Source organism: Notothenia rossii (genome assembly GCF_949606895.1).
Source record: "Notothenia rossii genome assembly, chromosome: 1".
NCBI lineage: Eukaryota > Metazoa > Chordata > Actinopteri > Perciformes > Nototheniidae > Notothenia > Notothenia rossii.
The window spans coordinates 16,144,078-16,161,895 of record NC_136912.1 but is presented as its reverse complement, the minus strand read 5'-3'; the positions used below and the strand labels follow the sequence as shown (position 1 = coordinate 16,161,895).

At 40.3% G+C, this 17,818-nt stretch overlaps 1 protein-coding gene across 1 annotated transcript; it reads right to left on the bottom strand.

Moving 5' to 3' along the window:
- Window positions 1-705: 705 nt before the first annotated feature.
- Window positions 706-17,698, bottom strand: ern2 (endoplasmic reticulum to nucleus signaling 2). The gene is made up of 24 exons (XM_079678124.1): window positions 17,350-17,698; window positions 16,218-16,335; window positions 16,094-16,127; window positions 15,814-15,886; window positions 15,658-15,730; window positions 15,428-15,550; window positions 15,235-15,336; window positions 13,381-13,440; window positions 13,041-13,257; window positions 11,397-11,475; window positions 11,010-11,160; window positions 9,577-9,710; window positions 8,864-9,052; window positions 8,246-8,399; window positions 7,967-8,053; window positions 7,787-7,877; window positions 7,182-7,371; window positions 6,598-6,694; window positions 6,103-6,302; window positions 5,390-5,537; window positions 4,834-4,961; window positions 4,177-4,300; window positions 4,024-4,091; window positions 706-3,234 (listed from the first exon to the last, which is right to left on the bottom strand). Exons 1-24 carry the CDS (start codon window positions 17,437-17,439, stop codon window positions 3,052-3,054), a joined length of 2,913 nt encoding a protein of 970 aa, XP_079534250.1. The 5' UTR covers window positions 17,440-17,698; the 3' UTR covers window positions 706-3,051.
- Window positions 17,699-17,818: the final 120 nt, after the last annotated feature.

Genomic DNA, 17,818 nt, shown 5'->3' with positions numbered 1-17,818 from the left:
CAACATGGCTGGGTGCTGGGTGCTGGTTTGTGGTCGTAGCACTCTCTATCTAACCACTCGTTCAGGTGCTTTCTCGAGTGATTGCAACCAACTACCGCACACGTAGTTCCCGAACCACTTTTCTTCATGTTGTAATTGTTATATCCTCTTTGTCTCTGCGATATCAGTGCTTTGTCGGCACAACGGAGCTAGCTAGCAAAACAAACCCAGTCCGCCAAAAACGGAAGTGCATTGCATCGAAGGGAGGAGTTCAGGATGTAGAGCGGAAACGGCTCAATAACTTGTGTATTAAGCCGGTGACATGAGGGCCTAGGCACAATCTGATTGGCCGAGAGGAAAATTGCTTCAAGGTGCTCTCACTTCTTCATTAGGAGCCAGTCTCCACACCTGGCAACAGCTGATCCGAATGACCTCCAATCAACACATTGGAATTGTGACTTCAGCTTTAATTTATCAAGGGAAAAGACAATATGTCCTTTAAACTGATTGTGTCTTTGCTCTGATGTATCAAATAAGCCTTGTGTTACATTTTGTGTATTGAATATTTTCAATCTCACTTTTCTCAAATAAGTATAAAAAATAATCAAAAATAATTGCCACTTTCTTTTTTCAATTACCATAAACCCTTTCTTATTGAACTGGTCAAGTAAAGACCAATATGTATCTTACAGTTTCTCTTCCTCTGTTTACAAACTGACGACAAGATTTGATTTACTCATCTTTGGCACTCCCAAAGCATCAGTTTAATTCACTCAGAAAAGTACAAAAGTGTGATTCTTCATCATTCATTCTACTGCAGACCAATTCATGACATGTTACTTGTTAGACGCTTTTATCCAAAGCGACTAACATACTCAATACTGTGGACAATCCCCACAGGAGCAATTTGGGGTGAAGTGTCTTGCCCAGGGACACAACGACATGCTGACTGCAGTGGGGTTTGAACCTGTAACCCCCTGATCCCAACACATATGCACAATTCACTGCGCCACACGCCTCCCTATGCAAAAAACCTTCATCTTTACTGAAAGATATTTCACATATATCCGCGAGCATTTAAGTTTATATATTTAGGATCAAAAAGTTCAAGCAATGCTGAGATTCAACAGAAACAAATCTGTTGAAGGAAGGGAAACATAAAAATAAAATAAAAATGAAAATGGGCAAATGTAGCATGTTACAATGTTGCTTGCACACTTGCACATTGCCCACATTTTTACAGTGTCAATCATATTCTTTTACGCTTCATGTACTGCTTTCAGTGAAAATCAAGGCTCAGTACATCCAGACACACATAACAAAAACCTGAATACAAATGGCAAGGTAAATATTGTTGAGTCTTTGGTAGAGGAGCTTAAAAAAGCACAGCAGCATCGAAGAAACCGGGATTCATCCTATGACAAAAAAAACGTGTAAAAGCAGCACAAGTTGAATTATCCATCAAACCTGTTGTCCAGTGTCTGAGATGCTGTGACACACTGTGTGCAAGTGGTGCTATTTAAGGGGAGAAGTTGGTATTCCTTCAACCTAGACCATATTTTTCATTTCTTTGTGTCTAAGTGACTAATAGGAAAGACACTTTTTAAAATTGGAACAGTATTGAGTCTGAGAGAGCTGCAGATGGCAGTCAATTGAAGTCCACAGAAAATGTGTTTTTTGCGAAATGCAGGCTCAGATTGTTATTAAAAGTGTCTTTCAACATGAGGGATCACCCCCGAAGAGGTCTAAAAGTGTTTTTATTCATTTAGCTTGTTTAGGGATGTTTATTAATGTGCCGTGTGACTTGTTTCCAGAAGACAGAAGGAGAGGAGTGTGCCGATGTTCAGAAAGCTTAGCTCGGTTTTATCTAAATAATTGACAAAGTCATGGCTTATTATTATGCTGATTTCAACAGTGTGGACGCAACGGGAGATATCAGAACAAGATTTCTCCCTGAGCAAGTCTTGGTTAGACACAATGGCAGAAACATTTGTTTTTTTATCTGTATGGTCCTTTCCAAACAGTTTTAAAAATGTGCCAATGATATTTCTATCTATTGAATTCCATCTCTACTGAAAAATGTACTTGATTAAACAACGTCCTGTTAAGCGGCTGCCGTTTGCAGCTCCTTCGCTCAATACTGGACCAATTTCAAAAATATTTGGTAGTAGTCGTTGAGACACAACCCCCCCCCCACCCCCTTTTGTTTCCAGTTAATCTCATTCTTAAATATGCAAAAGAATAAATAAACAAAAACGCCTCTGAAATAATATATGTTGTCAAACAGGTGTGTTTTTCAATCCTTGATGAAAATCTCAACATTGTAAATATATTCCAATCAAATCTGGTCAAATGGACTGAAAAGTAATTGATTTGTTTTCTGGATTTTTTTTTGGGCCATAGAGCAAAATGTTTGCTTTTGTGGGGACTGCCCACAGAACTGAATGTATGTAAGTCACTTTGGATGACAGTGTCATGTGACATGTAATGTCATGTCATTTAATGTAATGAATGCTCTAACCAGGGCCATAACCGAGGACATTATATTTGTTGCTGCTATTTATAAAAACTCTATTCCCTTAACCATGTTTAGTACCTCTCATAAAAAATCAGACGACACTTCATTAAAATATCCCTCATGTTTTGAACATTTTTGGGACTTTTAATTAAAATGTTGCTGAAATATTCATTTAATTCAAAACAAATATCCGGATGGATGTAGTTTAAAAACGTTGGATATTATTCAAATAAAAAATGTATGCAGCTTTTGTGGAGAGATGCATTTTGAGTGCTTTCTAATCAAATCCTACAATACTTTCTTCAACAGCTGCATAACAACAAGATAAATCTATAAAAACAACTCAAGCCAGATAAAACCTTTTTCACAGCACTGTATCTTCCCCAAAAAAAACGGTAAGGGCTTTACAAAAGCAATAACGGGGCACTGTAAGCGATTTCTCTTGCTCACAAAATCGCACAATAGTGTATCTGGGTGTGTGTATGTGTGTGTGTGTGTGTGTGTGTGTGTGTGTGTGTGTGTGTGTGTGTATAGAGTGCAGAGCCATGTCATTACTATTTGGCATTGGGGTGCAGATAGTAGGGGTGAAACAGTCTCTCATGTGAGCAGATGTGCAGAGCTGCGTGTGTGTGCATCAGTAACCGTGGAAACCGTGATGTGAAATAGCTGATGAAGCCTTCGGGCAGCTCTCCGAGCGTCTCCTGCACCTCCGGAGGCAGCTCGTGGTAGTGATGCTTCTGCAGGGGGGGGATGAACACATATAGGCGTTAAAGTTAGGATGCTTGTAACAAATAAATTAAAGTGTAGGGCTTTACTGGATGTTTTTTTTACATTGAAGCTCCTATTGAGGTAGAAATTACATGTCTTATTTTAGGACTTCAGAACAATCAATTATAATAATGAGATTCAATAAATGACTTTGTCTTTGTTATCGAACCAACTTTCTTTAACGAATACAACAGGTTGGTCAACATCAGTCAAGAGATGACATCTTGATGGAGAACCAAGCGAATGCAGAAAAGTATTATATTATTTTGTAAACTTCTTTAGTCTAATAATTAATTTACTATAATATTATTGTGGTAATATATAAGTAATATATATATAACAGCCCTTACTACGGTGCATGCCTCCTTTTGAGAAATGTCAAACTGTTTTTTGACAACAGTAAAGGTTTTAAAAGACTAAACGCCAACCAATATGGATTAAAGCAGAAGTTTTTGTTAAACAAAACATGTTGTTGTGATTATTTGATATGATGACTTCAATATACTTTCACTTTTGGACCATTGTTGGAGAGGTTGGAATAACATGTGCAGGAAACAATTCTACCACGTCAATCAAGATCAATAAATAATATAACATTAATAATAACAGTGTAGCTTATTCTTTATCTGCAACTATGCAATACAGAGTTTAACAGAATGAAAAAAAATAATTCATGATTTAATTAAAAGGTCAACATTGTGTATGAAGCTTCAGACTATTTGGTATATCCCAAAGAAAAGTAAAGTAAACCCGCTGACCTTATTCCTCATGGCTCTCAGCAGATCTCTGACTGAGTTTCCTTTATACGTCCTGAACCGCCTCAAGTCTGAAACAGGAAGGTTACAGACCATTGAAGGCTTTGTCATCCCGCACAGGTGTAAACAGAGCAGTAATGGATGCTGTGTGGTTACCTGTCTGCAGAGGCACAGAGATGTGCATCCTCCAGTTGGTCCGAACCACGGCTCGTCCTGCTGCCTCCAGTCTGACCACGATCGGACTGTCGGCGGGCTCCTTCTCGATGCGGTCACTCACGTCCTACACACACACACACACACACACACACACACACACACACACACACACACACACACACACACACACACACACACACACACACACACACACACACACACACACACACACACACACACACACACACACACACACACACACACACACACACACACACACACACACACACACACACACACACACACACACACACACGGCTTAGCAAATAGCAAACAGGTAACAACACTACACTACTTAGTGTAATTATTGTAAACAAAAAACTGTAAAAAGCAGTAAAAAATGGGATTAGGAAATGATACTAAAAAACTAAACAGAAATGATATAACCTAAACAAATAACTGATAAACACTAATGACTAATTCAGTTTTAGTTATAGTCTAAAACTAAACCTTTCTGGAAAACCCCAAAACTCTTGAACATTTCCGGTTCAGTAAGATGAAGGAAGAAATAACTTGTAGTAATAAAAATAGGAGCCATTGTATCACGAGGGAGCCAGCTGTTCCTTTGTGTGTCTACGACCCACTGAAGGACCTCACCTGGAAAAACAGCAGCTGCTTCTCAGGGCTCCAGAAGAACGGATGTTTGAGGACGCAGGCGGTGGAGGGCCGGGACCCCGCCTCGGCACAGATCATCCGCTCGATCAGATCATGTGCTATGACGTCGTCTGTAATTAAAGCATTTTCAGGTTTTATGTGTTTTCAGTGCTTGGGACACCAGCTGATCTTTGTGATTTATACTGTCTACAATACTTTCTGCAACCCTTTTCTGGGAGCAACCCCATATACATGTACATATAATACATGTTATATTCAAGTGACTCATCTTGAGAGACAGTTCTACTGAAGAAGCTCAAGTTAAATCTCTGGAGCCCTGAGCCTATTTGCAGGATGGTTAGCTTGTTGAAGAGTGACTAACCATGAGAACTCTTTTTTCAATGCATGTCAGGCAAGTATTAGTAAATACAAATCTCTTTATTTGAGAATGTTATGTAGAGATTTTGTGTAGGAATTGACTAAACTAGCTTTAAATCTGGAATAAAACAAATGCAAGCTTATGCATGGAACAAGACACATAGACATTTACTTCTCTCACCATGTAAATCCTCCATGAAATGTGAGAGTGAGTATTCTCCTGACAGGATGTTCACCTGCCGTCTTAACTTCTCACCGAAGGGGTGATGCCCCCTGCTGACCACGTAGTAAAACACGCAGCCTGCCGAGAAGACGTCCACCGCTGCCGTCTGTACAGGGGAGAGGAGGAACACTGAGCACTTACAAATTCTTCTACGTCAGTGTTTATCATCTTTTGCATTTATATGTATTTGAGACAAAAAAAAGTGTATTTAATTTTAAAAAAGTAAATATAACTATAGGGGTAAAAATAGCAAAGAGAAACTTAAGAGGGATATTGATAGAGCGCAGAATGGAAATAAGAGTCAAACTAAATGTCTATTTTATTTATGAAATGCATTTTGAGAACTGTTTTAAGTCTCAATCTGAGTTTAAAGGCTAAAGGCTAACCTACTCTATGCTACCCAGCTGGAGATTTTTAGGACATGAGTCGATTGATGGTTGTCATGGGTAACATGAGCTCTTTTTTCCACAACGGGCCGACCAATTCAACACAAAATAAAAGTGATTTGTAGTTGCTTTAAAAAAAATCGTAATAATAAACTCCTTAATCTACATTTAAACCTGAATTATCATATGTTTGTTTTTCTAACTATGTCTATTTTTAATTATCAAGTTGACTGAGCATCAAAGAAATACATTCTGGAGTATGTCAGATCTGTGTGTGCATCGTACCGGTTTGTTTCCCGGAGTATCCCGCAGTACTTCAGGAGCGATCCACCCTTCAGTTCCCGGGATTCCTGACCTCAAAGAGAAGCTGCACCGGCCCTCTGGGATCTTCTTACAGAGTCCAAAGTCAGAGATGAGCGCTCTGACCCGCCCCAGCGCACTGGGACCAGACAGGAGGATGTTTCTGGGCTTCAAGTCACGGTGGACTACAGGGAGAGACGATGGAGAGCCAAGAAGAAATGAAGGAACAATGCTTAGCTGTTTAAGATATGAAAGTTTTAAGTGTCAATATATTCATTGTTAAAAGTACAATTTAGTGATTTGCTTTTGCTGGCTCCATAAGAGAAAAACAATAAATAGTCAATATTAAAATAAATAATAACCAAATATATGAAGAAATAGTCAAAATAAGATTGCAGCACTGCAGTTCCTTCTGTCTCTGGGTAACACAATAGAAACATCATTTGTGTACTTATATGCTTGTATTTATCTATGTGTTACCTATGTTGAGGGAGTGGAGGTGTGAGAGGCCACACATGGTCTGCCCCAGCAGAGTTATCGGATTCAGCTGAGGAAAACCAGACGGATCCTCCACATACTGCAGGGAGCAAAGACACACAAAAAACACGTTAGTTTTGTTACGAAATCACACTTCACCCCTAAAATGACTCACCCTTTACTAGCTAACATTTGTGAAAAAACTCTTGATGAAGTAAAGTTTAACAACAGTTAACCATACCAAAAACAAACTCAGTTTACAAACTCTCATAGATCTCGTGCAGTAATAATCTTAGTCTTATTAACCATACGCTCATTACTTCATAAACAGATCAGCATTTTCACTTTTACCACATTTGCTGTTACTCCCTTCTCTCACTCCCTGAGTAGAATACCAAACTAAAAACAGATTAAAAAAGCTTGCTCTTGCTTAACAGCATTTTCTTTTTAATTATTGGAGAATTTGCTCAGTTTTTGGTTTCATTTGTTCACAGTTGAGGCATTAAAAAAGGTTCTGTTAAAGAATTCGATATAACACAGGCTTAATAACTCTAGCTTTGAGTAACAAAGGGCCTTTCAGTTCGGACCTGCTGCAGGGTGGCGGTGCACAGCTCGATGGCGATGTAGGTGAAGAGGCGGTCTCTCTCTGTGCAGAAATATCTGATGACATTCGGATGAGTGTCAGACTCTCGGAGCAGCTGCACCTCACGTTCTGCTACCTCGAAACACTCCGGCAGTATTCGCTTCACCGCTACCTGCCGTCCATCAAAATTACCCCTGAGGTCCCAAAAACAGAGAACCATAACATATTATGCCTAGTACTGCATGTGCCACAGAACAATAGAGTTTATCTTAGAGTTATTAAACATGTAATCGTCAACCCAGAACTCAAAGCTGTTTTATGGGCTTTGGCAATTTTTCAAAGCCTACTGTCAAATAGATATTGGTTTTATTTTTCAATGTGGTGGGAAAACTAGGTCATTTTCACTGGAGAGATGTTTTTATGTCTCTTATGGAAAGGTAAAGGTACAAATCTATTTGGTTTTTGGTTTTGTTGTTATGGCTGATTTAAATGTAGCTGTCATTAGGTCATTGCCTTGCACCATCTAAAACGTACAAATACACAAATATAGTTGGCTGATTAAGTATCCTGAAATGTGAAATAGTGCTGTGATAAATACACATACAGTACCTGAAGACAAAAGTTCCTGCAGTGCCGTGTCCAAGCACCTCAGATGGAGTGAAGGAGATTTTCCCAACATGCACCTCCTCACTGTTTCCTTCTGGGAAAGGCAAGAAGGAAGCAGAAATAAATAAATCTCCTGTTAATGATGAGCGGCAAAAGGAAACAATACACAGTCTGTTGTGTTACCTGCTGTAGGGTTGTACGCAGACGTGACATTTAAATTGACATCTGAGGTGCTGCTGCTGTGAGTGTGAGGACTCGGTGGAGGGTCAGCTGAGGCAGGAAAGTGAAGATACAGTGCAGAAGTCAGTCAAATATGCTGCTTCAACACTACTTAATATATTCTATTAATGCTTCAGTTCTCAAGTGAAATTGAAAGAAACATGTTAAAGCATCTACCCTGTTCCCAAGGTATAAATATAGGAAAAAGAGAATAGTATGGAACTTGTTTTATAGGTGACTTACCACTGGAGAGGTTTGTGTCAGTAGAAAGCGTTGTGTCTGAAGAAACGGAGCTCATTGTCTGCATGTTGGTCTGCATGCTGGTCTGCATGCGCTGGAGACGAGACTCAAACGCCTCCTCCATCTGCCTTTGAGCTTTCAGCTGATGAGCTGCACGCTGGAGAATCACATACAGATTAAAAAACTCTGTAATAAGATGGAGTTTGAGACATCAGTCATAAAAAAGGATGATAACTGAGAGAGATTATAAGACCATACAACTGTCCTTTGCAACAGTGTCAATACAAATAACAGAAACCGCTTATCAACACAAATGTTTTAAAAATAAGGTAAAACACTGATAAAAAATAGGCATTTGAAGTGCATGTTGCCACATAATCACTATCTTAATAACTAAGTATGCTTTGTTAGATACACTTATTGAGGCATGAATCAGGGCATCTTTCTATGGTGCATTATTGTCCTTGTTTCATGGTCTCTCTTAGAAGCAAAGCATTTGTGAGCAATTTAGCTTCACACATTCTTCAATTGAAACTTTATTATTATTCATATTTTGGCACCAAATTCCAAACAATTATTTTGGAGAATAAAACCTGAAAAACTGCAGACACACAAACTCACAAGGGGGTACGTGAAGACGAAGGCCAGCCACCCCCCCAGCAGCAGCGTGACGACAGCCAGAGTCAGGCGGTCCTGGGTCATGGAGAAGGGCAGCACAGCGGCCGGCCTCTGGGCCTGTCCCGACATCTTCCCATCAACCCCTCCTCTGTTAGCACGGGTATCGCCATGGCTATCAGCAACTGCCTCGAACTGAAGGACACAATAAGACAACAAGGATGGGAAACAGTGGAAACGTGAGGAGGTTTCACTTATTATTTACAACGTAAGTGGGTGTTGTGTAATGTGTGCAATGTACACTTTATTTACAATTTGTTAATGTTACTGGCTCCTAAAATACAGTTTTATGTTTACTTACTTGTTGAAAATACAGCTTTTTTTTTACCATGGCACTTATTTGTTATTTGTTATTAATGTGTGTTTGCCTCTTTATTTGATATCCCGGTCTAGTCTTTTCATTTTTGCCTTACGTCTGCATTGAATTTTGCGATTGTAACGCAGTAAATGTACCTGCTGGGGAAAGGACTTTCTGTTTCTGGCATGCAGTTAGAAGTTTATCACATTAATGTCTGGATCTCTTAGGAAGCTTAAAGTGCGCAATAACAGACATTAAAAAACAGATAAAAAAGGATTATTGTTCGATACCATTCCTGTGATTTACTGACTCAGGTGTAGACAGCAGTAGTGATACAGAGGTATTTGGAGCTGAGACTCACGTAGCGCTGATGGTAGTATGAGGCGGGGGAGGCAGAGGCTCGGGGGGGGATGACTGCCTCCCCCGAACGCTGCAGGCCGACCGGGAAATCCCTCAGCATGGTGGTGTGAGCCACTGGAGGCAGCTCATGGTGACCTGAAGCACAGATATAACGCATTGTGAGCTGGCTCTGTGTTTATGTCAGGGCTGGGGTCACTTTCTTGTCTGGTCAATAAATAAAAGAGATGTTTCAGTTGTGAGAACATTTTGAGCCAGAAGTCTTACTTTCCAAAAACCAAGCTAATGTAAACTGTTTTTTGATTTAGAGACTTTGTTTCCACACGATTTTACAAATAATTCAGTTCCAGGAGGAATTTACTTTTCCTATATAAGTAGATTTAAAGTTCCTCTTGTTTTATTGCTCATATTGTTAAAAATAAAAATAAACATACTGTAAACTTTACCGAGTAGATCCCATTGAGATTATTACATCTCTTTTATAAGGGACCAATGCCAAGATTGAACCAATAACATACACACAAACATATAAAAGCTGGACCAGTGAATTAAGGCTGAAAGAATACCAAAACAACTCGTCTAATATAATTATAGCTGAACCATTTCTGACTTATATTCATCTTCAATGCAAAACATTATTTCTACATTTCTATATTTATGCTACAATGGTGTTTATTTGAGTCTAGTAATTAGGTTATATATTATTATATTATTATATATTATTAGGTTTTATAAACTGCTCACTGACAAACTGTCAAACCTTATATTCTAATTGTCTTGTGTATATCTGTGTGCATGTCCTTATGTGGTCTTGTATGTCTGTTTTTTGATGTGCTGTCCTCTGTGTGTGTGTGTGTGTGTGTGTGTGTGTGTGTGTGTGTGTGTGTGTGTGTGTGTGTGTGTGTGTGTGTGTGTGTGTGTGTGTGTGTGTGTGTGTGTGTGTGTGTGTGTGTGTGTGTGTGTGTGTGTGTGTGTGTGTGTGTGTGTGTGTGTGTGTGTGTGTGTGTGTGTGTGTGTGTGTGTGTAGGGATGCGTCCTTTGCATTACGCTGCATGGCAGGGGAAGACTGAACCAATGAAAATGCTGCTGAAGTCAGGATCGTCAGTCAACGGACAGTCAGATGAGGGACAGATCCCTCTCCACCTATCATCCCAACACGGACACTACGATGGGTTAACCGTGTTTGTGTGTGCTCTGATGTGTGTATAGTGGCCGTGTGTGTGTGTTTTGTAAGGAGTTCTGTGTTATGTTTGCCCGATGATGCATGCATGATTTGTGGTTGTTACAAGCAAGGAATTTGAGAACCGCCACTGAGATTTGTGTGTGTGTGTGTGTGTGTGTGTGTGTGTGTGTGTGTGTGTGTGTGTGTGTGTGTGTGTGTGTGTGTGTGTGTGTGTGTGTGTGTGTGTGTGTGTGTGTGTGTGTGTGTGTGTGTACCTATTAGCAGCCATTGGTTCTTATGGCTGTTGGTGCTCCCCGGTGGGTAGCGCACATCAGTGAACGGTGTGATCTCACACTCCCCTCGCTCTCTGACCGTCACTCCTGCCGTCAACGGACCTTCAATTCGACCCAAGGTCAGTCCCCGAGGCTGCCATGGCAACAAGAAGCACAAACTGGTCACATGACAACTATATTTGTATTGCCTCTATCCTTATTAGTTCATAACTATCCGACAGACTTGATCTGATACGCTGAAACAACTTAAAATGTTCTGTTAAAAGGGAGAATCACCAAAGATGCTCGACGTGGCACTTGAATAGAAAAATGAAACAAAGTGTCTGAATGCAGGTATATCATAACAAAATATTATATATCTAAACTCACCACTAATGAGACTCCATGGTGAACAAGGGAAGTGGAGGCGTAGAGGTGGGAGTCCAATTTTCCTACATAAAGAGTGGGTCTTAAAGAGAAAAAAGGGTCATGTTATTCTCTCAAACGATTGATTATATATTAGAAAAACCTAGAAAATGTACGGATTTTTATCAAATGGTATAGGATTCCCGACAACAAATAAATGTTGCCTTCCTAACCCAGAGGCGGAAATGATTAAATTAAATAAAATAATACGGACAAAGGCTTGGCTATTCGAGCGGAGAGATTAAATTGAAAAAATGAAAAGAACCTCATAAACATACCTTGCCTCATCATACTTGTCATGTCCCAAACAACAACCAATCTCAACCTCATTGTTCAAAAATAAACTGATTAACTTAAAGTGGACCTATCATGATGCTATATTTGAATAATATATTTTAGGGCCATACCTATATAAAACATGTCTGTGAAGTTTTTTTTTCAAAATACCAAACAGGTCATGCATTTTAGCCATGCATCATTTCGCTCTATTTGCTCTATTCCAGCCCTGTTTTTGCAAGGGCTGAATCTGTGAGAAGTGTTCTTCGCTGCTTTTGTGGCAGACTACAGCACCACTTACAGGCCTGGCATATGTACTACTACAGCGTCTCCAGCGCTTTCAAGCGGCAATGGCTGTGGCCCAACCCCCCATTCCCATGATAGGTGGAGAGTTGCCCATATAGGCGGAGCACCCCTTTTCTGACTCAATTCAAATCTGTATCAGATCCGTTGCAGCCCCGTTTTTAGAGATTTGGGTACGGAGAAAAAGAGAGAGGGTTGTGTTTTCTGACGCTTGGTGAGTTCCCTGACACACCGGGGACACATGTTCATGTATAAAAGACGTACAAAAGTGCATTTTGCATGATAGGTCCCCTTTAAGTGTAATTGTCATAACGTTTTTCTCATCTAACACCAAACGATTTCCTGTTTTTTTGTTATAACCTATTTTTCCACTTATAAAAAAATACATTTTAAGAGCATAAACTAAAAGAAAAAAAGAAAAGCTCCATGGTGTTTCACATTTTAGTGACAAATGAAACAAAAATGCCATACAGATTAGTTTGAAATCCAAATGTTTCATTATAATATAGCCAAAGAAAACAGTTTCTTCTGATTGGCTGGCAGGAGTTCCTAAAAAGATATAACCAGACACCTCCAACAGCTCCAGCTGACAGTTTGAGAGCTGCTGTAAATCAGAGCAGCAGTTACTGGAGATTAAACCGCACTACTAGAACTCCATGCTGCATTACTAGCGGCAGAGCAGACCTAACCAAGGGATGAACAGAATAAAGGCAAGCTTTTTAACAGTTATTTCCCTTTCTCTGTACTAAATAGATGGGAAGTGTGGATTATAATATAACCCAAGAGGAAATAACAGACTCAGCAGTTCTTGCTCTGCCTTGTCTATTTAATGTGTGTGTCAGTGAATCATCACTTACTTGAGTGACTAGAACAATGCCTTTTGCTGTAGAGGCAAATTGGAAAAGTGTTGGCAAAGCTTTGAGCAGTCTGAGAGTTTTTCTAGTTACCACTTCAATAAATAATGTGATCCGACAGATACATTGCTGCTGAAAGCTCTCTCACTGTCATGTATAACACAATTTCTCTTACACAAGTTGTGCTTGAGCCGTGGCTTGCTCCTTCACAAACTGATAGCTCCACTTCAGAGTCGAGTGTGCGTCTGCCTGGTCATTTGCAGAGGAAAAGGTGAGGAAGCGCAGCGTTTCCATGGCGAGGGACAGGTGGGGGGCGTGTCTTAGTGAGTCACCAGAGTACAGATAGACCCCCACTACAGGAGACCCGTAATTCTGACTCCACAAGACGTCACCTGAAACACAGAAAAACACACTTGAGAGAAGGTAGAGATCAAGATAGAGGAATACATCAACCTCTCACACATATAGAAGATGATCAAATATTCACTTAGTAAAAACCACACACCTCCCCCTACCTGTTTCTCTGTCAACTGTCACAACGAGACCATCGCCGCTCGACACAAGATGGGCCATCTCTAAGAGTCAAACAGGTAGGATAAGTTAGTATTAGAGAAGCTGAAGAAAGTGCTCAATCTTGAACGTAGTTTACTTTTAAATATAAATACTAAAAGAGAAAGCACACACAGAACAAATACATCCACTAAGGCAGCATAATCCTTAAACTCTGTCATTTGATTGGGGCTATCGCCTACTGAAGAAAGTGCAGCAACATTTCTTATTTGTATTAGACATTTTCTGCTTTTTTGAGTTTTAAATGTGTGTGGGAGTAATACACTGAACAAAAATATAAATACAAACACTTTTGTTTTTGCTCCCATTTTTCCTGAGATGAACTCAAAGATCTAAAACATTTTCTATATACACAAAATAACAATTTCTCTCAAATATTGTTCACAAATCTGAAAAAATCTGTGATAGTGAGCACTTCTCCTTTGCCGAGATAATCCATCCCACCTCACAGGTGTGGCATATCAAGATGCTGATTAGACAGCATGATTATTGCACAGGTGTGCCTTAGGCTGGCCACAATAAAAGGCCACTCTGAAACGTGCAGTTTTGCTTTATTGGGGGGGTCTGGGGGGGTCCGAAAACCCTAGGGTTAAACCCTAACCCTAACCCTAACCCTAACATGTCACCCATCTTCTTCGCACCCATCTCACCCATTGAGCATGTTTGGGATGCTCTGGATCGGCGTATACGACCGCGTGTTCCAGTTCCTGCCAATATCCAGCAACTTCGCACAGCCATTGAAGAGGAGTGGACCGACATTCCACAGGCCACAATCAACAACCTGATCAACTCTATGCCAAGGAGATGGGTGACATGTTAGGGTTAGGGTTTAACCCTAGGGTTTTCGGACCCCCCCAGACCCCCCCAATAAAGCAAAACTGCACGTTTCAGAGTTGCCTTTTATTGCGGCCAGCCTAAGGCACACCTGTGCAATAATCATGCTGTCTAATCAGCATCTTGATATGCCACACCTGTGAGGTGGGATGGATTATCTCGACAAAGGAGAAGTGCTCACTATCACAGATCTTTTCAGATTTGTGAACAATATTTGAGAGAAATTGTTATTTTTTGTATGTAGAAAATGTTTTAGATCTTTGAGTTCATCTCATGAAAAATGGGAGCAAAAACAAAAGTGTTGCATTTATATTTTTGTTCAGTGTAGAACAATGAGGTGCAGCCACATTGAGCTGAGATATGAAGAGCTGCAGGTATATACTCAGCCAGCCTACTAACTACATACACTCTCATACTTTATGAACTGTAGTATGAAACTGCATTTGGTTTCAACAAGAGGGCTGCATATTCTAAAAAAAACTAGTTGTGATTATTTTAACTATAGATACTGTAATTGTGACATAAATAAAATGATGAGTGATTTTTAGTACAATCTGTACAAAACAAGGTTTTTTTCAATACCAATTGTAGGATGTTACTTACTTCATTCAGAATGTTTTCATAAATCCACCAAATATTGCGCTTACTGCAGTTTGAATATTCACTAGCCCATATTAGGATTTTGATACAATTTTGATTAATTGTGCAGCTCTAGTTAACCCAAATCAACCAGGATTTAAATCTTAAGCATTGCCACTTTAAATGTATTCCTCAAACATAAGGCAAGTAGGTGCAGTTATTACCTATATCACTGTAATTCCTCTCAGATGCACTTGTTCTAGACATGTTTTATATTGCTGTTAAATACTACAAGCAGGTTCTGCAGGGTTGTCATCATATTGACACAGAACAATTATACTGTTTATTAAACCCTGCATGACTGAATGTGTGTTTGATAGACGTACTGTAGTCCTGTTTTTCATCGTAAGGCGGAGCAGAGTAATCATTGTACGTAGCGTTCCATCGCAGCTCCTGTGTCTTGGTGTCAAACATGGTTATCATGTATTCTGGAGAAGAAAAACAAGGTGTCAGGAGAGCATGAAATTACCTCAGACGTAATTGTGCTGTGTGCGTGTGCATTTCTCTTGCAAGACATGCCTGTGCGTCCAATGTAGAGCAGAGGAGTGTTGGGGCAAATGGATTCAGAGGTGGAGGTGGTTAAACTGGTTTGCTTCTCGCCTGTCTCAGGATCCACCACAAACCAAACATCCTGCTTTTTACCTTCAAGTGCACACATACAAACACATGATCGAATAGCCTTGAAGTATTCAAAAATATTTATGAGTCTATCATTCCTCATCTCTGACAACTGTCTCACACAGTCTCACCTGTGTAGAGGATACCATCAGAGCTCCTGCAGGGAGCTGACTGAACCAGTTCTGGTATGGTAAAAGGCAGTTTCTGCAGGTACATCCAAACAAAGGGGTCATAAAATGATACACAAATACAGACTAACACACAAATAAACATGCTGCATGGTTTACCATCAGGCCTTCCTTGTGTTTGCCACCCAGGACATACAAACTGCCATCGTTGGGGTCTGGGAGAAAACCGGGCCTACAAAAACAACATTCATACTGCCTTTTGATTATTTGAAATATTTCATTACTCTTGCCTCTTTCAGCAGGATACTTTTACATGACCTTCGTCTCAATCAATATGTTTATCTTAAAGAAACAGCTGTATAAGCCTGAACAAAATAATGGGAAAATGAACTTCAATGCTCCTAGGAATTGGTGGCATCTTTACATGTGTGTTACTCACTCTGTGAGGTAGACGGGTACTTGAATAATAGGGTCTGAAAGAAATTAAAAGACAATTTCATGAGCCTTATTTTAAAATAGAAATAAATGCCTATGAATCAGTATTGATGTTTTTGTGTATGAACCTTCTCTGAGGGTCCACTTGATGTCTCCGGACTGTTTGGAGACAGCATGCAGACTGCCGTCCAGAGTGGAGACAAACAGGAGGGATTCTGGGAGAGTGACTGATCTGACCCCTCCAACCTAATGGGCCGCCAGGAAGAGAAGAGAGAGAGAGAAACTTTAAGCTAGTGGTCCGACAGTCACCGTGTCCTATATCTGATATTCCAGCACAGCTTGACTACAGCATGTGTCTGTGTGTGTTTGGGTGTGTGCGTGGTGTGTGCGTGTTTGTCATCTCAGCCAGGGGTTGGCACTCCTGCCCTGCAGTAAGTTTGTGCTCTATTAAAGTCATACTGTGTTTCTCATTAAGCAGGATATCCTGATAACCCCTCCTCCTTCCAACACTATATCCTATACTGGGAACTATTTTATACCGTGTGTGTTCACCACTCCCATATTTACCCACCAGCGGACGGCAACCGGCGACAAAAAAAAAGGAGCACCACAAGCAAACAATTGCAAACACTGAATCATCAGGTGCTCAGAATTACAATATTGTACTCAGCGTGTGAAATTATTACACAGTATATCATACAGTAATCCTCAATTAGATGTTGATATCCAGGTCACTAATGATTTTTACCAAAAAATATCTCTGTGTATGTATATATACAGTATATAATATATATATATAGAGAATAACTTTCTGCCACAAATATATCAAACTATATTTTATGTCACATACATATTTAATGACCATTATTGGAGGGTTCAACCAAGGTTTTCAATAGCAAAAATTGAAATGTCTGTGTATATGATAATGAACAACTTCAAACACACATACACACTCACGCACAGGCACGCGCGCACACACAAACACACACACACACACACACACAGGCACGCGCGCACACACACAAACACACACACACACACGCACACACGCACACGTACACTCACACACACCGGCAGTATTAACTTTCTTCAAGCAATTTGGACTTAACGCTTAATCATCATATCCTGGCAACTCTACTCGAGCCTGAAATAGACACAGTGGGTTGGCAGTTGCACTCTCTTCTGCCCGAACAGTATTTAAAAAGAAAACAACAACAATAACAACAAAAGTGACACCCATACACAGTAGAAACGTTATACCTGAAATAGCTTGCCATCCCAGGAGATCAGGAGGAGAGACAGCAGCAGTCGTCCCAGAGCCCCCATGACCCCCGCAACACTTTGTTTCATGGCTCTGAACAAACCGAGGACTAAACGCTATTCAACTAACAACAGAGGTCGAACTCTCTCTCCATTTCCAGCGCGGCAGGCGTCCATCTCTCACAAAATTAGTTAGCACCGACACAGGCCTTTTAACATCGCTCTGGTAGTCCAAACGGTGAAAGCTGAGCTAGAAGCACCGCTTTGAATACATAATAACAATCTTCACTTGTCACTTTTACATATTTCCGTGTTGGGACGGAACCAGTGACGTCTTGAGCGTACTCACAAACTGAGAGGAGGCGGGTCAATCGTGTCCCTGCACGGAGCGGCATGAGTCCCAGCCAATGAGGGGAGAGAATTTGGTACAGAAGGGGCGGGGCCTGAGAAACGACTGGAACACGTGGAA

What these genes read in the sequence shown, in the direction of transcription:
- ern2 (XM_079678124.1), bottom strand. Translation starts at nt 17,439, where the DNA reads ATGAAACAAAGTGTTGCGGGGGTCATGGGGGCTCTGGGACGACTGCTG. An exon ending in TGCGTACAACCCTACAGCAG is followed by an intron (nt 7,878 to 7,966) that starts GTAACACAACAG and finishes TGCCTTTCCCAG; the next exon opens with AAGGAAACAGTGAGGAGGTG. An exon ending in GCACCGCCACCCTGCAGCAG is followed by an intron (nt 6,695 to 7,181) that starts GTCCGAACTGAA and finishes TGCTCCCTGCAG; the next exon opens with TATGTGGAGGATCCGTCTGG.